The following is a 20442-nucleotide window of genomic DNA, read 5'->3' as shown; positions in this document are numbered from 1 at the left end:
GTTTACCACTCGCAGATTGGAGGAACTAGAACACCATTACTATGTACGTCGTTAGGATGTTGCTAGGGGAATAGTATAATCGAATAAATGACGATGATGTCTATTTTTGCCAAGGAGATAGTGTCATGTAGATAGACAATTAGCTCAAGGTTCTACTGGGTTCCCCTCAGAGTTTTTCAATGCCGGGAACCTTAACGATGATCTTAATTGACCTCCTTTGACATATGCTTGATTGCCATCTTACCCCAGGTAAAGTTGGCTGCTCGATTCCCCCTCATCACCCCCCTCAACGAACCACTACCTATACCATCAATGTATCAATGTGCCATGGCGAGCAGCATGCTTGGCCACCTGCCACGCTGTTGATCTCTGGTCTTTGATATCTACCTACATAACCTAAGGTATATACAGCTACCTATGCTGTGCCGTGCTTGCTTATCAGCGGCTCCAGAGACGAACGTCGCATTTTCGGCATTACGTTACATTGCATTGCTTATGGAACCCGACTACTTGACGTACGTAGGTGGTTCTCTTTCTGGTAAAGACGCCTAGGCTTCTTTGGATAAAAGAAGTTAGGATAGCTTGTTCTGGGACTCGGCGCCGAGTGATCCTATCAGCGACTTCGATGTATAGTACATAGCTCTATCTGAACATGAAGAAGTGCAATGCATATGAAATGCAACATGGCAGGTACTGTATGTAGGTACTAGGTAGGTATTATACTATACTATACCTAAACGAGACACCTCGGCTAGGCCGCAAATCAACATGGAGAAGCATGGCATGCATGCCAAGGATTCCGTCAGCTTTATATTCCGGTACCTAGTAGGTAGGTACATACTATGCAAAGAAGAATGAGGCAGTCAAAGCTTATTGCATCGTGAGAAATATGATCGTGTATTGTTGAATATCTACTCAGGATTTTCCCCCCTTCTCTTGTGAAAATATGAAAAGAGTGATATCCATCTATGGTGTTTCTAATCTCGTCATTTCGTTACTGTATTTGCCTGATTTCTTTTTTTCTTTTTCACAAGACTAACTCGATCTGCCCAGTGCTCGTCATGGCATGGCAGACACCATAACGTTCTGCTTCTAGGCTAAGAAGTATTAAGAAAAGAGAAAAAGTTAGCCACCAACGTACCTATCACAAATGAAAGAAGGGGAAGGGGGAAGGGGGAAGGGGGCAACAACGAACCTCCACTCCAGATTCCCCGTGTTGACCATTCTCATCGTGTCGATGATTCTAGAGACGGCCTCGATCTCGGTAGGTTCCATGGGGAACTTCGACAGGACCATGTTGGCCGTGCGGTCGAACTCCTGGACGAGGATCTTGAGGTGGGCGATGGACATCTGCACGGCGGCGTCGAGGTTGTCGACTTGTTGGTACAGTATCGCGACGGAGCTGAGGACACTGCCTGATTTCTGTTATTGGTGTTAGTGGTGAGATATGATTTGCTTTGCATTAGGAACAGTTATATATAGGTAGGTAGGTAGGCTTACCATCTCTTTCTTAAACGAAATCAAGTCATTTACACTAGCTTCTATGTCAGTATGTCTGTTTATTTTGGATCTTGAGGATTCATATCTTAGGTAGGTAGGCATGGGGGGACGTACATTGAATTGATCACCACCGTCGTCGTCCACAAAGTATCGTACGCCGCAGAACGTACCAGCTGAGCTGGCAATTTGGCATTGGCGGCTAATCTATAATAATAACTCTGTCAGTATTTCCATTTTCACCACCCAATCGATGTTGTTGCTGTTATTCTTGTTCATGACATACTCGGTGAACCCCAGTAGCGTTCCCATCCCGCTCGTCAAGATCCTGACTTCCCAGTACCTCTTCAGACTAGGCAAATTCTCGCTCAAGTCCGCCTGCGCCTCGAGCACGGTGGAATCGATGTAGTTATCGAAATGCCCTACGAGGATTTTTCGCTGCTCTATAAACCGTTCCAAGAATCAGAATCAGTTTTAAACTAGGCACCCAATATAGGTACTCCGTTGATAGGGGGGGAAACGCCAAAGCAAAGGAAGGAATCGCAGTTTCTCACCTTCATCGTAATACTTGCATACCCTCTCCCCAATGTTCCTGAAGCCAAGTACCAGCGGATTGGTGATACACGAAGTGTCACCCTCTCCCGGCTCTACAAGACCGAGTGACTGACGGACCAGAATCTTGGTCGCAGCACGCAAGTCGCTCGCAGCGCTTGGGTCGTGTATCATGCCCTCGATGAGATCATCAAAGTGCCCGAACCAAACGATCTGGTCGGCCAGGATTGTATACTGGTCCGTGGAAGCTCTTGGCCACCATCTATTCGTTGGTTAGCTGCATACCTATGTAGGTGCCTAAGGTGGGCCCGTGGTGAGGAGGGGGGCTCATCGTCTATCGATGTAAACTTACCTTGCCGCCAGCAAAGCCGGGTTCATGGCACTTAAGCCCTTGATGGTCTTCTCGTCAAGGCCTTGTCTTGTCTCGGTCAGTGCCTATGCTTAGCAAAGCATTAAAGGGGCGGGGGGAGAATCCCACGTACTCGGCGAATCGCTTGTCGAGCACTTCCTTCATCACCTGGTAGTGCTTATTCTGTCCGCAAGGCCAGTGCGCAAAGACTGGGTGCAGGTCTGGGATGATGAGCTTCTGGCCTCTGAGCCGTTCCGCCAAAGCAGCCTTCTCGTTTTGGTTATGCATGCTGATAAAGAGATGACTGATTACTATGAGGGTTTTCTGAGTTGAAAAAGAAGTGGCTTGAGAGAGCGTGTTGACGAAAGAAAAAGGAGGTCCATCTATCCCAGGTTGTCCTTGCGAGACTGACAGTACTTATACTTGAACATGATGCTATCTACGATGGGCGATCTCGCACTGATACAGTGCAACCTCAGTGCAGTCTACAGTTGACGATTGCTTGGCTGTTGCTCAGTAATGCTTGGTTGCTCATGTTGGTAGATGGGCTTGGGTGAGGGCGGTATGCATTGCATTCTGGAGAAAGCCTCACCGTCACCGAGATGAAGAACTCTTACTCGCCGAAGTTCTGTCTCCGTGTAAAGTCGGCTAGCACCGTGTTGATGCCACAGATAAATGTAAGAGCTGAAACTGTATACTTGACTTGCTTGACTTGAAGACTCATTGGCTACTAGATAGCCACGGAGACTACATGATGCCTCATGTATGCGCTCCACTCTCGCTTGAACAAACCTCATATTCTTCTTTCCATAGCCCATCCATAGTCGTAACCGTGAGCAATTATGAACAGGGTAGCTCGATTTTGAACCCAAAACCTTCAAAACTTGGAACGGAGGCTTCCGTCGTATAAGTGGCTTATGAAATATCGTTGTGTCTCTTTAGCGAACATGCGGCTCCTCCCGAGCCAGGTAAAGAAACAGGAAAGATAAGATGACGATATTTAGACTTGGAGGTTTGGTTCTGCTCTTTGGCCGCCGTCCCTTATCCGCTTTCTTGCCCACTTCCTTGCTTGCGCAACTCTAAAAACGGGGATCCCGATACTGACTCTACACGTATGATTCTTAGGTGAGATGCTTAAATGTTTGATATGCACCAGTATGCCGAGACCGGTAGGGCAAGGGTATAGTTCAAACTTCATGAACAGTGACCCTTCCCCCGAGGTTTTGATAGATAACATGTTATGAAATTGACTGGTTTAACTACGGGCACACGTTCATTTCTAACACCGGAGTAGCACAAACGGAAAGACAGCACGAGCATGATATTGGGTAACGATAATCTCAGATATCAATCAGTTGGACGAAAACGATAGATAAGCTTAGAATTAGAAGCATTTCTTACTATACTGAAGGAGTCTATTCAACAGAGCCCACCAATTATCATCTGTCTCCATAGCAGTGTTAATTTCTTCTCTCGGTGCTATAGGATGAACTATCCAAGTCGAATCTACCAAGGTCAGCTCCTCCCGAGAGGCTCCTTGGAAGTAACCCGATCCGTATAGTTTAACACCCATGGTATAGCGGTAAGCACGGTAAGGGGGTATCATGATAGCCACCATTTTGAGGCGCTGAGTCAGTCACCTTTAGTGGGATGCTCGCGTTTCCTGTAATAACGCCATACGCCCCCCACATGAGCAGTGGGTTTGTTGACGCAGTAGAAACATGAGACCCGGCTTATTATTTATCATGGAAAGGTCCTCCATGACGCTGGCACACCTAGCACAAGATCTCCATGCTGGAGGCTTGGCATTGGCAGTGCTTGGTTTCCTCGATATCTCAATCCTCTTGAAGAGGTCTACTCTGGTGCCTCTTGCCCTCCTTTTCTGCAGACTGCGCGGGCTGTCGTTGATTTCCAGGATTGAATAGTCGGCGAAATATAGCTTGGCTACGTTGACATGCGCACGGAATTCCCGCAAGTCTTTGTCGAAGAACTTGTCGACGACAGAGACGAAGGATGGTGGCGGTGCTTGCACTACAAGCATGCCTAACTCGCAGTGTTGACGCCCGCGGGCAATGGCCTCTTGGGACACATCAGGTCGATTGGGATTCTGGCCTTGCTGCGACTGACTGTTATTTGCAGCTCTAGCAGCTTGCTCTCCAAGTACCGCAAGCGATTCGCTATAAGCTGACCGAACTTCAGCACTAAGGCTATTCAGCAGCTTGTCAAATTCATCGGCCTTAATGAGCGAGGATGAAGTGTACCGCCGCACTCTCTGGTATGCTGCATATAGAGCTGGGTGAGCGGTAGCCCGAGGCTCGGGGGCGGCATTTGCGTTAGCCTTCTCGCGGTTTTCATACCAGGTGATTGCACGAGTAGAAAACGAGTCGAGGAGCCAAATTCGGCGACACACTGCCGAGAGAAGACCGCGTGTTGCTGAACATAATACTAAATGCAAGGCGACTTCATTTTTTGAGTGTAAATACGCCGTCATGTTTGCCAACTGAGGCTGCTTTAAGAGACTCATGAACTTGGCGTCATCCAATAGACAAAACAAGGAGTCGCACAGCCAGCAAAGCAGATCAGTCGACCACTTGACACAGCCGGCCAAAGCATTGACAACATCTAAACGATGACCATGTTAGATACACAGACGTCTTCAAGTTTCAAATAGGGATTATGAACTTACCAGGTTCATCAAGTGGTGTCATGGTAGTCTTGTTGTGGTTTATGGAATTACTCGAAAGCGTGATCATGATGACTATGTTGCGTAGGTTAAGGGCTATCATAGATAACTTCCCCCAGGTTTGCCGTGGCTGGAAATCGCCTCTCCAACCAAGATTGTTAGTGACACTAAGGCACATCTGTAGAATGCTATTCTTAATGAGATGGTCATGGGGAGCATCTTCTGTGTAGTCGACAGTGATCTTCATCATTTGTACCATAGTTTTCACCCACTCAACCGCAAAAGCTAAGGAAATGTTAGTTTGATGGTCTTCTGTGGAATAGCGACTATCCGTAAGTCTTACCGTCCTTGCCAACGAATTTCCGAGCGACAGCTAAAATATCGTCGATATTTACGCTTTGAGAAGCGGCCTGGGCAGTCGAAATGGTAAAACAAGCGACAAGAGCAGACACTTGAGCTGCGTAAATGTCAGTGGGCGATGTTATGAGTAAATGGGCAGCGAATATGTACCGTCAGTCATAGACTCAAGATCTGCTAGAGTGTAATTTATGCTGTGCCATTTGACTTGGCCATCCTCGCAAATCTGAACTAAGGAAAAATTTGTGGGTGAAAAGGCCACTTGGAGACCTGAATTATCGTAAGCTGTAAGTATAAGAAGCAAGTCTTTCGGGACACAACTTACATGACGAGTCTCCGGCTTGAGAGAAACCAACGTCAAAAATTGAGTTGATGCGGTCTAAGTTAGGCTCTCGGTATAATTCGGCCATGGTGAACCGATCTCGATATTCTACGCTGCCGTCGTGGTAACTGAAGCAAAGAGCTCTCGAAAAGTTAACAGGGTTAACACCGATCACGATCTTGTTAACGACTACAGAGTCGAGTTTCTTAAGTCTACCGCCATTCTAAAATATGTGTCAACATATAAATGTTTTCAAACACGAGAAGAAAGGCAGAATCATCCTTACCGGCGGTGAAGATCCAACACTGTTTCTCCTAGCACCAAGTTGGGTAAAGGCTGGGTGAAGCGTCTGCTGTTGATCGGATAATAGTTCCCACCGATCAATGATGCTTTGGACCTCTTGTGCATAGGGTGAGTTTGGTTCCGGTATGAGAGATCGCACTGTCAAGACCATGACAGGCGACCACTCTTTAGTTGAACTGTTGAGTATAGCAGGCAACAATTCAATATGTGTAAGTTTCGTCATAGATGAATCAAGGTGTGATACGTTAGAGCTCGGTTGGAACCAGCTAGCAACTGCTACATGTCTTTTCGTAAGCGTGGGACTTAACTGGTGACTCCCAGGTGGTGCATTTTGTGCGCCCTCGGTTTTGGGAATACCCCAATTAATGCCGACCTGGACAATTCGCAGTTGCTTCGATGCAGTTGCCATACAGATCATGAGAGTTTTTGCTGTTCAGTTAGCGAATAACATACCAAATCTGGGTATTCTTGATCAACTTACTTCTGTCTGAGCACACCGAGGCATGGGTCACTAGATCATCTGCCAAAGTAACATTCTCAAGTTCCAGCGTTGTCTCTTCAATTCTGCCATTATTCTGGCTCCAGAACATCTTGAGAATACCGGTCGTAGTGACACAAATCAAGGCAGATTTGTTAGGATGCGGGTGCCAAGGGCCGGTGCTGATGATCGGGGACATCCCGAAGTTGTAGTTATTTGAATTGCCACTTCTGACGGCTGGCGCATAGCATGGGACATATGGAGGGGACTGGATACTTTTCAGCACTGAACGCGGTGAGCAAGATCTATCAAACCTACTCTTGGGTTTGGTACTGGAGTACTCTGTAGCCAATAGGTACCAACAATGGCTTGTAAATCGTCAAGGGAATCTCCGTCCCACTTTCTAGAGAGCGAGGGACGGTTGAGATTTACGCTGAAGTTGAGAATCAGGACTCTTCCTACGGCGTCGATGACAGCGAGCTCCGTGTTGGAGGGACCCCAGCTGAGATGAACGAGGGGTCCGGCTGGAAGATTCCCCCATGGTGATATGGAATTGGGTTCGCTTAAGACAAAGGTGGCATCTTTACTCTGCGCGTGTATATATCTCAACTGCAGCTGTTGGCCATCGGATGAAATAGATGCTATGGTGCCTCCCTTAGACCAGGCAATTCCCCTTTCAAGAAGCGGTTAGCGACTAGGTTGAACAATGGCAGGAAAGGATGAGGAATTACTGGCAGCAGCCTCTCACACGGAGGTCATCTAGCCTTTGTCTCAGGCGTTTGCTTGGAGGTCGTGATGGTAGAGTGAGGGCTGTCCCATCTCCGAATAGATCATCAACGTCGTCCAAGTCGACTTGCATGGCCTCTCCGCCCATAGGATTATCGAGAATGAGAGGCATCTTGCCAGCTGCCATTTGGAAAATGGACTTCGTGATCAAGGATATTACTTGATTGTACGTTGAAGATGGACTATGATATTGCTTATAGTCTAGAGTTCAAGTATATTTTGGATAAGTCATCTAGCTATATAGGTAGCCATGTGAGATATGAATACCTATATTTCAAGATCCGGTGTATTGAAAAGGAAAGGAAAAGTATGGGAAAATTAGAAAACCTTTTTAAGCGCCGTAGTCTTGACCTTAAGGAAAGAGCAAAAATCAGAATGGAATAAATTAATATTTATTTCTTTGACGCCTCCAGCTATGATCGAAGCCGTGATTCACATGATGTTGAATGGTTGGTTGGCTGGTAATTGCCTTGCACAAGGCAAAGCTGATGCATACCTACTGTGTACTAGGTACTCAGTGTACTGTACCTACCAGACTGTAATTTTATGGTCTGTGCACAGTGCTTGCCAATCATATCCATGGCACCAGTAAGAACTCTTGAAGACACACTCCGATGTCCAGGTACAGGACCCTAGCTTGCACCTACATGTATGGATGTACTAGGGCTGCTAGGTGCCATGGGGCCGGGGTGCGTTCAATGTACGTATGTACATGTGAAGACATTGGAACCTTGAAGCTTCAACTTCAACATTAAAATGTTCAAGCTTGGGGTTTTAGCTTGGTACTTGGGTACTTATCCCAACTCTCAGCCCTTTTGATACTAGCGTAAAATAAATTGTTTAGCTAAAATCTTTAAATCTTCAATGTTATTAGCCTCAAGTCAAAAGCCCACATACCAATTCTATCCCTGGCATCCCTGGCAACGGCAGAGCAACCAGAACAAGGATGGGGATTAAAACTGGTCGACATTTTTCCGTGTGTATTATCTACCTTTTTCTTCAATTCTTTTAATAGACACCTACTAGGTTAGGTACATATGTAAATCATAAGTAATAAGTGTGGGTAGATATATAAATCAATTACTTGCCGTTTCCATCCAATTGCGTTGACCCAGAGGGCCGTTTCAGTTATGGATGAGTCAGGCTGATTCGATTATAACAGTTGATGCAAGGATGCCCATCCATAAGAAAACATTAAACATTGAAGGTGGAGTCTCATCAACAAATAACTTGAATACTATGCCTATTATTAAGTAATGCCTACCTTCTACCGAGTCCCGACGTTTGAGTATGAAATAGTTGTAGACGAGAAATTTTTATATACGTATGCAATCAAGCAAAGACCTAAAAAGGCTAACAAGGCTAGCATTGAATATAACATAGTATATATAGGATCGTAGGTACAGTACCTAGCAAACCGCGGAAAGAGGGGAAAGCTTGCTGTGAAAAGGGAGGTTTTCCGTACAACATTTTCCGTAGAATATGGAACTATTGTTGGACTTGGACAGCATTTACTGATAGTGCATATAAGTTTTAGCTACCTATTTAATGTACAAGTACTTTCAAGGGAATGCTAACATTGAAGTTCAATGTTGCTAACATCCATGGATTGTTTGAACACCTCCAGCCCAGGGCTATAATTGTAACCTGTGACCTGTAGCCCGTAGCCCGTAGCCCGTAATCCATAACCCATAATTATCAAGTTTAAAGTTAGCACTTACACACAGCCTGACTTGATGACTTGACTGACTTGTTGGTGGATTTTAAGCGAAAGTAGAATAAAGCAGGAAGGAAGTGGGAGGAGGTGGAGGAGGTAGGTAGTGCCTTGCTCGCCCTACTAAAAGGTCGCTCTATCCTCCCAAGTTCCCAAGTTCCCAAGTTCCCAAAAAGGATCCATAAAGGACCCAGGCCATTTTTCCATTTTCCGCCTTACCTCATTCTCACACGTCCTCTTATTCAATGTTCTCACTTAACCTCACTCAACCTCACCTAAACTAAACAAACCTAGACATCCACCGCCCACTTCTACAAAGGCCGCCGCACCAGAACAAGAATTGAGATTTGCTCACGACAGCAATATAGAAATGCTACCGCTTATCTATAGTGCCAAATTCATATGATTTTATGATTTAATTTTACGACTTGGGATATTATACTACGTATCATTTGCATTTGTCTTAGGCAGGTAATGCAATTGATACCGAATTATGGCATGAGGATCTCGTCTTAACTCATTGCTATTTCGCTGTCGCATTCATCATTACTGCAAGTCACTGGCTCTAGCTGCTTTCTATTGAAGAATACCTAGATAGGGTTGAATAAGTGACTGACCGCCAGCACAAACTGTCAAACCATTTTTTATTTTATTTTATTTTATTTTTTTGCGGCGACTCATTCCTCATTTATTCTACCTATTCTACCTACTCTACCTACTTAAGGCAGGAGATACCAAGGACATATCCCAGTACCTGCCTACCTACCTAACTGACTTTTCCCCTTCTTCTTTCAACCGCACTTGCCTTACTTTCGCATGATTGTCATAGAACGACCCCACACAATGGATCCAGATACTTCGTCGCTCTCATCAATCTCGGATCTTTCAGACCCTCCTCCCTCCGACCCACCTTCTTCACCTCTGTCCATACTTTCAAGGTCGCCTACCATATCACCACGAACATCTCTTTCTTATGATCCAACCCGATTACCTTCCCCGCCGTCTACTATTGCCTCTTCAGGCTGCGCATCGCCAATGAAGCCCCCAGACCAAGTCTCTGTCGAGAACGAGATCACAGTGAATCCTGATGGCCCTCCACCTGCTAAGCGCCGCCGTGTCGAGCGCAAACCCCGTACTACTGAGTTTCTTGATCTGAAAGCCGCTTCAGAACAGAGCGAGAAGGATGAGCGGTTACTAGAACAACTGACCAGTCTACTACGCAAGAAGAAGAAAATTGTGATAATTGCCGGCGCTGGAATCTCGGTCTCTGCAGGAAGTATGTATTTCCCCTCTAAAATGCCTTTTGTATTTTAACTCACGTGCTAATTGCACCTTTTTCTTCTTTTTTCTCAGTTCCCGATTTCCGATCGTCCAAAGGTCTCTTCGCGACGCTACCTAAAGAGCACGGACTCAAAGGTTCTGGCAAGCACCTGTTCGACGCTTCTGTCTATAAACATGACTCCACCACCTCGTCCTTTCATACAATGGTTCGGGATCTATCGCACCTTACGAAGAATGCGGAGCCTACCCCGTTTCACCATTTGATTGCCTCACTCGCCAAGGAAGGTCGCCTGCTACGTCTCTATACCCAGAACGTTGACGGTCTTGATACGTCTATGCCACCTCTTGCTACGACTGTTCCCCTGAACGTTAAAGGACCATGGCCCAAGACTATTCAGTTGCATGGCGGTTTGGCCAAGATGGTGTGCTCTAAATGCAGCGATATCAGCGATTTCGACGGCTCGTTGTTCGAAGGCCCTGAAGCACCCCTTTGCAAGGGATGCGAAGAAACCGACAACGTACGCACATCTCATGCTGGAAAGCGCAGCCATGGTATTGGAAGACTGCGACCGCGAATGGTTCTCTACAATGAGTACAACCCCGATGAGGAATCCATCGCTAATGTCGTCCGAGCCGACATTCGAGCCCGACCGGACGCCGTTCTAGTTGTCGGCACCAGCATGAAGATCCCCGGTGTACGTAACATGGTCAAAGATATGTGCCGTGTAACAAGAGGGCGAAAGGATGGTATGACTGCCTGGATCAATCTAGAGCCTGAACCAACCGGCGCCGACCTGAAGAACTGCTGGGATATAGTAGTCAAAGGTAAATGCGACGATGTCGCATCGCTGGTACATCTTCCTCATTATGATGAAAGCATTGAAGATACTGTGGCTGTTGATGAGAAGAAATATGAGCAAAATCTACGCGGTATCAAGCTTGAGGTTGAGATTCGGAAGACTGCACCCAGAGGAAATTTGTCGGTAAAGCAGGAGTCACGTGACAGCTCGCCTGTCGAAGCCAAGCCACAGTCTATTCAGAACGTCCAGGGCATGCCGACACCTTCTGCTAGTCCCAAGGTACGAGCAGCCCTGCCCACGGCCAAGCCACAACAGAAGCAGAGTAAGCTCGCTTTCATCGGCCTAGACAGTTCTAGAGATAGTAGCTCGGGCCCGAAGGCCAAGAAGGCAGCACAGCGAAAGCCTAGGAAGAGCAAGCAGACGGAGCCGAAGAAGCTTTCTAAGGTCACGATCAACAACACGTTCAAAGCTACCAAAACATCGACGACCGCCCCTATAAATAAAATTCCCGCCAAACGCGAGTACGAAACTGAACCTGAACCGACTATTCCATCCCCTCGAGCTGTCATGCGGGAGGAATTCTCATTACGCCCAAGAGGAAAAGCTGCTGAAAAGCCTACGGAAGGCCAGAAAAATGTCGAGCTGGCAGTACCCACTACCCCAACACAACATACTACACATGTTTCTCCCGGCACGATTTCTCCTACGTCTAAACCCCGAGGCTTCGCGTCCCTCATCGACTAGTTGGATCTTAGGGACCCAACTCTATCTGCTAGTCACAATAAACGCCTTAATGACAACTTGTACATATTATTTCAACACATACTTTGCAGCATGCGCCGGGAATAGACTATTGCATAGAGGGGGCTTCCGGATAGGCTCTTCCCAGGACACTCACAGAACGGCGGCATATGGGATCGGACAACTGGAGCTAGAAGGAGCGTATCATGATGGGTTACGCGGAGACTGTTGGCCATGATTTCTTCACATTCATTGCACTCTCATGCATGACCTAATTAAGGAACGTGCCAACATGCGTGTAACCTGACCGTAGGTGATCATGGAATCATGACTACGTTATCCTTTGCTTTGCTTTGCATTGCTTGACCCAGGCAGTGAGTTGGTAATTAGGTAACTAAGTAGCTAGCTAGCTACCTAGGTAGCCAGACATTCAATAACAGTTTTGAAAGACATGGCGATATAATAGCTAGGGGGAAATCAAAACTACCTACCTAGGTACGTAGTAGGTGGCCGTGGCCAGAGCAGAGCATAGAAGGTGAAATTAATACAAAATACCCCTTACCCCTTACCCTGCTATTTCTCTCTCACCTACCTGCCTGCCAACTACCTAAATCCACGTATAGAATAATTACAAGACCCTCGAAATAAAAACTATTGCATTTTACATTTTACATATACATACCTAGCTACCTCCTAAGCACCTAACCTAATGTATTCAAACATTTTAACATTTTCACCGTAGATTCCCCCCTCCCCCCCTCCCCCCCTCCAGGGCTCCAGGTGGTAAGAGTCAGTCAGTCAGTCAGTCACCTCCAGTACCACAGCAGGAACTAACCTAGGTTAGCGGTGTCTTTACGCCACGTGGCCGGGTTACTTACGTGTTAGGCCTACGTACATTCGTACATATATATAATCTAGGTTACCTACTCAACTTCTATATTTTACAGTACCACCTGCGCATCATGTAAGTTTATCTATCTACCTACATAGGTACCTACCTAGCAAGGTGGCGCATCACACCGGTGCCTACTTCGACATCACCTACATACATAAGGGGGAGGAGAAAGAGTAAAGAGGTTATCAAGTCACGTGCCCGAAGGCAATGCATTAGGTTAGGTATTTTCATTTCCATATTAATAATAACTTCCATTTGACACACACACACCTTTTCAGACGAACTGTAAGTATCTAGGTAGGGTACATAAGGTAATCTACCTACCTAGTTTTAAGAGCTAACGAGCGGTAGAAAATTAACTAGATCGTTGTCATCTACTTAGCCCCCTTAAAGCCGACCCCCCCGAGGAGTAAGGTGAAAAGCCTCGTGCCGCCGCAAAACGACTTGACGATTCTCTGCAAGGCTGTTCATATTATAGACCTGTCCATAGGTAACTCGCATATCCCATAACTCCATTATTCTCTCTAGATGGGAAGACACCAAGTCACTGAATCGTATGAATCAGAGGCCTAGTAGACCTATGGGATCGCGTACGGGGTACGGCAGGAATGGTGCCCAAACCATACTAAAAACTCGATTTTATAACTCTGCCTCCTCTCTCCACTTCTCTTTCTTTGCTCCCCCTTCTAGAGTACCCTGATGGTCATCAAGATCAGGGGCCTATGGATATAGACAAGACGGAGATAGTTAGCCGTGCCGACCATGGAACTCCTGGTGTCCTGTAACGTTGATGCTTTTTGTTGGGTATGATTTCGTCGACTCCAACCTCGCCTGTCTAAGATGCCAAACCGTAACGCCATACAATGCAATATAATAGATTGGCCAAATGGCCTATGCCCCATGGTCGGCGGGGTCTTCAGGGATTCCCGATAGTGTCGTTACTTGATAGCCTTAGACGACTCATTGCGAGGGGCTCCGTTAACAAGAGTCGTGCTAGTACTCTTCGGCTTCTGGACACTGCCGTTCTTGTCCGATTCTTTCAGTTGCTGGTATAATGCCGCTAAACGCGGGCCAGTCATACCGGAGGACTGCGACACAGATTTATCCTTTTCTGGTTTATTGGAGGATTGCTTCTCGGAGGCCGGTATTCTCTTAGAAATGAATCTCCTACGATATAGTTAGCTTAATTTTCGTTACTATAACTAATGTACGACCGTTACATACCAAAGTTTGGGTTTCAGCTCCTCCAGTTGGTCAAGTGATAAGCCTGATGACTTATGGAGGCCTTCGATAAAATCACCAATAGCGGTTATTTCAGACTTGAGAACCTTAGCTCTAGCCTTGGCAACCGGTATGTTTGCCTTGGTACATGATTCAACCTTTTCGACGTGTGTCCATATAGGCTGCATGAGCGCTTGGATAACAGGTGCATTTCTCTCGTCATCGTCGTCTTCAGCTTGCTGGAGGTTGACATCAGATCTACGGAGTTCTTCAACTCGGCGGTGCTTGTGTCGACGATCATCTACCTCACCGCCATGCTTTCGCTTCGCATCTGGTCGCGGCGTGCCGCTTTCCCCAATACTGCTACGGGAGCGATGGTGGTCCCCACGGGAATGAGAACGGTCGTTTTCCCTATCGCGATGCGATGCCTTCTTTGCACTTTGGGGAGCAGGCGAGGCAGAGATAGATCCACCTTTCTCGGGACGGCGGTGACCATTAGACATCCCATGGGTATTTTTCTTGTTGTTGCGATGGTGGTTTTCGACAATCTTTTGGGCATTGACATCATCCGAATGAATCGACGTAAGAACCGACAACAGATATTCTGCGCGACGGACAAGATGGACAGCTCCGGGGGCCTTTGCGCCCTTGCTCTCGCCGTGCTCTCTCTCCTGCTTCTTCTCGATACGATGCTCCTCCAAGAAGAACTTGTCTTGCATACCGAGTTCTCTATCGTCGCGAATCTGTTGCCAGGCGCCGAAGCCATATCGATCAATTCCAATGAGAAGCATCCCATCCTCTTTAGAACCCCATTCACAGCTATAATGTGCTGCTTTGGTGGCATCTGGAAGACGGAACGTTCGAAAGTCCGGTAATTCATTCAGGACACGCCGCAAGAGACGTAGCTGTGGCGGACGATCAAGGATAGTCTCGGCATTGATCTTTTTAACCTCGCCAAAATCAAACATCACTGCCTTAATGTCCTTCTTGGTCAGCTTTTTCTGCGTCTGCTGCTCCTGGTTTCGGATCTCTTCATTGTTCTTCTCGACCGCCTCCCGAGACATATCGACGAGATCCTGAAGCATTTCTCTGATGAAGTCTCGATCCCGATCGCTCAACCGTGCATCACGTAGTAGCTCGTCCGGACGATCTTCAATAAAGCCGTATCGCATAAAGGCTCGGATGAGATTTCGAGTTTCTTTCTCATTCAGCGGCCGACGAGGATCCGAGAGCATGGCCCGCTGTTCCTCGAGACGGTCCTGCTTTTGTTGCTCACGCTCTCGTTTCTTCGCAATTCGTTCGGCTCTTTCAGAGTCACCATTGGATCTCGAGCTCTTCAAGGCTGCACGGCGTGGAGCGTTGGCCTCCACTTCTTTTGCGAGATATTCCTCTTCTTTCTTCTTGTCTTCGTCAGCCCTGATCGCTGCTAGCTGGTCTGCTGGTATAATCTGGTCCCAGTCAAGATTTAGGTCATCAACCTTAACATCAGTGTACTGCATGAAGTTGTCCCAGTCGATACCACCAGTGCTCAGGTTCATTTTGTCATCAACCTTGGTCTTGGTAACTTCTGCATTCTCAAGAATCGAGTCGATATCAAGTTGCTCTAGCCTCTCTTGGTTGCCAGATTGCTCGAACATCTTCTGGGATCGCATTTTTAGCACCCATTGAATATCATCTGCTGACTTGGCTTCGTCGATCCGGAGACCCTTCTGTCTGAACTCCTCCCTGAATGCCTTTCCGTCGTCTGTGACACCAGCTTGGATGGCAAGATACTCGAGTAAAAGCTTGTTCCGAGCTCGCTCGAGGACTTCTTCTTCGATGGTCTCTTTAGAGACAAGGCGGTAGACAGTGACAGGCTTCTTCTGACCAATACGATGAGCTCTTGCCATAGCCTGAAGATCTGCCTGTGGATTCCAGTCCGAGTCGAAAATGATGACAGTATCGGCAGTCATCAGATTGATACCCAAGCCACCGGCTCTGGTGGAGAGTAGGAAGCAGAAATCGGAACTTTCGTCTGCATTGAAATGATTGATGGCTAGGCGTCTCGGGCCGGCGCCTATAGTGCCGTCAAGTCGCTGGAACTGATAACCACGCAGACGAAGGTAGTCGCCAAGTATGTCAAGTACCTTTACCATTTGGCTAAAGATGAGAACACGGTGGTTATCCTTTTTCAGCTTCGCAAGCAACTGATCAAGTAACATCATTTTCCCACTGCTAGCAATGAGACCCTTGATTTGATCTTCGCGACGTTCGCTGCCATTGAGGACCTTCTCTTCAGCGCCAGGAAACATATACGGATGGTTGCTGACCTTCTTCAGTTCCATGACAATATTTAACAAGGACGACTTTTGCCCGTTGTTGCCCTCGTTGAGAGCGGCGTAGTTCCGAGTAAGAATGTTCTTGTAGTACTCAAGCTGAACATCTGAGAGCTCTACACGAATGATCTTCTCGGTCTTGGGTGGAAGGTCTGACTCGACCGTCTCCTTGGTTCTGCGCAGAATAAAGGGTGAAATAGCGGCATGCAGATCTTGAAGTTTTGCTTGAGCATCCACAGCAGCTAGGGTGTCCAAGTCCTCGTCTATTTGAACCTTGCCAGGATTCAAGAAGTCAAGGAGTGAGGATAGTTCTGCCAAGTTATTCTGAATCGGTGTGCCAGTGATCAGAACTCTGGCAGGGGCACCGAAACTAACAAGCTCCGCGTAAAGCTTGGCCTCCTTGTTCTTTAAACGATGGGCCTCGTCAACAGCTAGCGCCTGCCACTTAATGGTTCTCAAGAAATCTGCGTCCATGAGAATGTATTCGTAGGAGGTGACCAGGACATTAAATTTGTGCTTCTTGGGATTGCCGTTGAACATGAGTTCATGGTCCCGGATTGTACTTCGCGCCTCAGCATTGCCGAGGTAAACAACATAGTTAAGATCCGGAGTCCATAGGTTGAAAGTATCACACCAAGCAGGAATAACACTTAGTGGTGCAACAACTAGGAACGGTCCTTCTTGCTTGCGCTCATTGCGTAGCCAACTCAAGAATGACACGGTCTGAACAGTCTTTCCGAGGCCCATTTCATCGGCCAGAATGACATTGTTCGCCCGACACCAATTGAGAGCCAGAAAGTTCAATCCTGTAAGCTGGAAACCTCTCAACTCGCCACCTTGGATGTAGCTTGGTTGTTGATCCATCTTTATGAACTTGCTTCGTGTTGTAGGATTGGACTCGTATTTGTCCGACGTCCAGGACCTTGACTGACGATCGAGGAACTGTTCAATCTTGTCTTCCGCAGCCTCGGAGATAGTATCAGTCTCTTCCCATGTGCAATGCTCGTAGGTCAACCCCTTCCATTTGACGAAGTACTCTCTTCCCTCCTCACCGCTTCGCTGGGCAACAATTCGCTCAACTTTGGTATAATCCTCTAAAGCATCGTGTTCGCGTTCCTTGTCGAGCATGTATTGTTCTCGGGTCTCTGGTGGTATGTCATCACCGCCAAACTTGAGGTCCAGCTCGTACTCAATAGTACGCCTATAGTAATTCTCAAGCTTGCGGAATCCACGATACCCACGAAGAATCTCCAATGTATCCCACGTGTTATGAAGGTAGGATTTACCTTGCCATTTGATATTGTATTCAAAATCGTCGCGGGTCGCGTCCTGAGTCATCTCGCCACCATCAATGACGCGATGTCCGACAACTTTTTCAATGTACTGATTGTCCGTGCCAGTTTCCTCGCCGGGCCATTGGTTGGGCGTGAGCTCGCTCTCATCTTCCTCATCAATGTCACTTTCATGATAAGTCTGGACTTGTTGAGCAGCTCGTCGGTTTGACCATCGCTTCTCAGCATACAATAGGGACTGAGGTTGGGCTTGTTGGCGACGAACTTTCTTAATAAGTAGCCGAGCGCGAGCTCCGCCGTAGGTATCGGAGTCTGATTCATCGGCCGCAGTTTGTCTGGCAGGTGTCCCTCGTTTGGAAGCTGTATGATGTGATTTGTAAGTCTTGGAATGGCACCGCCGATTTGTAGAGATGTACAAAGAGTCAACTCACATTGTCGCGAGACGGGCTCCACACGGAGCTTCTTCGTTCGGCGGTTTGCAGGAACGATATCAGATTCAGAATCTTCCTCTTCTTCTTCATCAGACTCAACCTATAGATAGATGCATTAGCATCATATTGGTAATGTTAATCGACTGTTGGAGCAGTCAAGTGAACCTACAATCTTCGGTTGCTTCGTAGGGCGAGACTAATAAGAGCAAGTCAGTAAAGGCTTATCAAGATCAAATATCACGTGTGGTTATGCCTACGCTTCTTCTCAATCCATAAAGTTCGGGGTTCTCTCGAATATATTCATCTTCACCTACGCCAGCTTTTCTTTTAGGGGCACGTCGAGAGCTGTTGGAGGTTGATCTATCGTCTTGAGGCGCGTCACTCTGGGAAGGAGCAGGGCTATCTTCCATGTCAAAGTCTGCATCATCTGAGGCATTTACAGGTTCTCCATTATCGCTGGACTCGGCACCACCGGGAGATTCGTGGTCTTGCTCGGCATCTTGGGAGTATTCGTTTTGGACGGGGGATGAGGAAGAAGAAGCCTGGGAAGCGGCATTCTCGTTCATGTCTGATAAGTCGCTCTCGCTGACACGGTCATTAAGGATTATTCTAGTACAAGCTCCCGTCTCCGGTGACATATGACCGTTGACAGAGCTGGGCTCGGGCGAGCTCGACATTTTTGGTATTGGACACGCCTGACCACTACGTGACGACAAGGTTAGCAGTTTTTCACAGTTGGAAAGCTACACGTATATAGGGTTGGTAGATAGCGCTGAGAGCAGCGATCAAGATAACGCAGCAAATAGCTACTAAATACAGGAGATGGGTTTGACAATGGCTCTGGCGCATCTCAGGTGATGATTTTTGATGAAGACAAGGCTGATAGATGATGAAAACAGGAATTGCAGTCGATGGGTGTGGAGGTGACGGGCGAGAAGGCGTCAACGCGTCCAACAAACCAAAGACGGGGAATTCCATCTATATACTCACGTCCGAGAAGCTCAGACGTGATGGAAGAAGCCATAGCAAGGTCGCGTGTGCGTGTCTTTGAGATGGATTCGGATGTCAAGTACAGGGCCGAGTGACAGAAGTCCAGCCTCGCCCAGCAACGGTAGGAGCGCTGGGATAGAAATTAGATACTTACGAATCATCAACTTGAGTGTCCTTTACAGGAATAAAAACAATATGATACGGGACTATGGGGTGGATGAAGAACGGGTGCGGCCCCGTATGGTGCGTGTTGTGGGCAGTAGTGGTGAGAAACTGGCGGGAAATCGACCTGGAAGAATTGGTGGTCGGGGAACATTGAAAGTGGACGGAGGGTGGGAGGTACCTACCATGACAGCTTTTAAAACGCTAGTAGTAAATAAGTTTAGCGCCAAATTCTTAAGCCACAAGCCACAGTTGCACCTTCCTGCCTTCAACTTCACCTAGGCAATCTTCAATCCCAGACTCCATTGCACCTTACTTTTTCTTACTTTTTGACCACGCTAGTGCATACTATGTACTGTATAAGTTTGTGACATCAGTGCTTAAGGCGACAATGCTCACGATCTATCGAATTGCCTAGTAGTGTAACTACTACTAGTGTTTGCTAGTATGTAGTTACCACACATTTACTACATGTACCTACCTAAACCTTCAAGTGTAAGTCAGTGAGGCATGTAACATTGAACACAAATGTCATTGTCACAATAGGTGTAGTACCTACACAGTACTTTGACACTGGCTAGAAACACCGAGCCAAACTCAAGGTGTTTGTCTAAGCCACACTCACCTTCCAACCTTGAGGCCAAAGTTCAACTCGAATATTCACAATGTCATAACACAGTCACCACACTGTACAATACCATATTTATATTTGCTATACACGCGTGGATACAAATGCTAATAAGGAACTGAAAGTGAGTCTTATTGATATATATATGTATCCGGGCAGGTATAGTATGTACTACTAGTAGTATGTAGTATATACTATCATTTCATAGGAATATAATAGATAACGATGCCAAAAAGGCCATCACAGATTTCACCGATAAAACACAAGGATCATGGGACTCAAAAACTTTGTTTGCCCTTCTGACTGGGGTCGAATACGTGGCCGGCGACCAACGTCTTTTCTACGTTGGTGGCTGGATACTATCACTAATGATGACTAAGTGACATGATATGTGGGGTCTTTGTGGCTTCTGTGGCTTCTGTGGCTTGCCAAGTACTTCTTTGAACATTGAGACTCCAAATCAAAATTTTGATCATAATGACAATGTTCAATGTTGATTCTCGTTTGTCTAGGTACCAACGCTATCTACATATGTACTCAAACAATTCAACTCACCTTTCTTACTAGGTAACTCAATATGGCGGATAAAGGAATTACTTCGTGTTACCTACCCCTAGGTATCACTTGCTCGTAGATAGTGTCACC

General features: G+C 46.8%; 4 protein-coding genes across 4 annotated transcripts; 1 reads left to right on the top strand and 3 right to left on the bottom strand.

Annotated features, from left to right (window-relative positions):
• Nucleotides 1–853: 853 nt before the first annotated feature.
• On the bottom strand, nt 854–2784 carry GGS25DRAFT_318148 (terpenoid synthase). The gene is made up of 8 exons (XM_049257794.1): nt 2532–2784; nt 2402–2467; nt 2052–2311; nt 1784–1940; nt 1615–1704; nt 1501–1534; nt 1196–1422; nt 854–1097 (listed from the first exon to the last, which is right to left on the bottom strand). Exons 1-8 carry the CDS (start codon nt 2684–2686, stop codon nt 1028–1030), a joined length of 1059 nt encoding a protein of 352 aa, XP_049115488.1. The 5' UTR covers nt 2687–2784; the 3' UTR covers nt 854–1027.
• A 1256-nt stretch (nt 2785–4040) lies between these two features.
• Nucleotides 4041–7454, bottom strand: GGS25DRAFT_522604 (RNA polymerase II mediator complex subunit Sin4; the record flags this gene model as incomplete). Its single annotated transcript, XM_049264271.1, has 9 exons — nt 4041–5020; nt 5085–5366; nt 5425–5538; nt 5592–5708; nt 5764–5983; nt 6047–6492; nt 6545–6809; nt 6860–7214; nt 7273–7454. 9 exons carry the CDS (start codon nt 7452–7454, stop codon nt 4041–4043), a joined length of 2961 nt encoding a protein of 986 aa, XP_049115487.1.
• A 1666-nt stretch (nt 7455–9120) lies between these two features.
• GGS25DRAFT_494297 (DHS-like NAD/FAD-binding domain-containing protein) lies at nt 9121–12527 on the top strand. Its single transcript, XM_049261340.1, has 2 exons — nt 9121–10317; nt 10395–12527. Exons 1-2 carry the CDS (start codon nt 9858–9860, stop codon nt 11864–11866), a joined length of 1932 nt encoding a protein of 643 aa, XP_049115486.1. The 5' UTR covers nt 9121–9857; the 3' UTR covers nt 11867–12527.
• Nucleotides 12528–13696: 1169 nt separating this feature from the next.
• On the bottom strand, nt 13697–18694 carry GGS25DRAFT_522602 (P-loop containing nucleoside triphosphate hydrolase protein; the record flags this gene model as incomplete). Its single annotated transcript, XM_049264270.1, has 5 exons — nt 13697–13925; nt 13983–17946; nt 18018–18117; nt 18187–18213; nt 18275–18694. 5 exons carry the CDS (start codon nt 18692–18694, stop codon nt 13697–13699), a joined length of 4740 nt encoding a protein of 1579 aa, XP_049115485.1.
• Nucleotides 18695–20442: the final 1748 nt, after the last annotated feature.

This window comes from Hypoxylon fragiforme, assembly GCF_022984875.1.
Source record: "Hypoxylon fragiforme strain CBS 206.31 chromosome Unknown GGS25scaffold_6, whole genome shotgun sequence".
Classification (NCBI taxonomy): domain Eukaryota; kingdom Fungi; phylum Ascomycota; class Sordariomycetes; order Xylariales; family Hypoxylaceae; genus Hypoxylon; species Hypoxylon fragiforme.
The sequence above is the reverse complement of the archived record's forward strand: the minus strand, read 5'-3'. Positions and strand labels throughout refer to the sequence as shown.

What these genes read in the sequence shown, in the direction of transcription:
- GGS25DRAFT_494297 (XM_049261340.1), top strand. Translation starts at nt 9,858, where the DNA reads ATGATTGTCATAGAACGACCCCACACAATGGATCCAGATACTTCGTCG. An exon ending in AATCTCGGTCTCTGCAGGAA is followed by an intron (nt 10,318 to 10,394) that starts GTATGTATTTCC and finishes CTTTTTTCTCAG; the next exon opens with TTCCCGATTTCCGATCGTCC.
- GGS25DRAFT_318148 (XM_049257794.1), bottom strand. Translation starts at nt 2,686, where the DNA reads ATGCATAACCAAAACGAGAAGGCTGCTTTGGCGGAACGGCTCAGAGGC. An exon ending in CCGGCTTTGCTGGCGGCAAG is followed by an intron (nt 2,312 to 2,401) that starts GTAAGTTTACAT and finishes ACCAACGAATAG; the next exon opens with ATGGTGGCCAAGAGCTTCCA. An exon ending in ATGCAAGTATTACGATGAAG is followed by an intron (nt 1,941 to 2,051) that starts GTGAGAAACTGC and finishes AACGGTTTATAG; the next exon opens with AGCAGCGAAAAATCCTCGTA.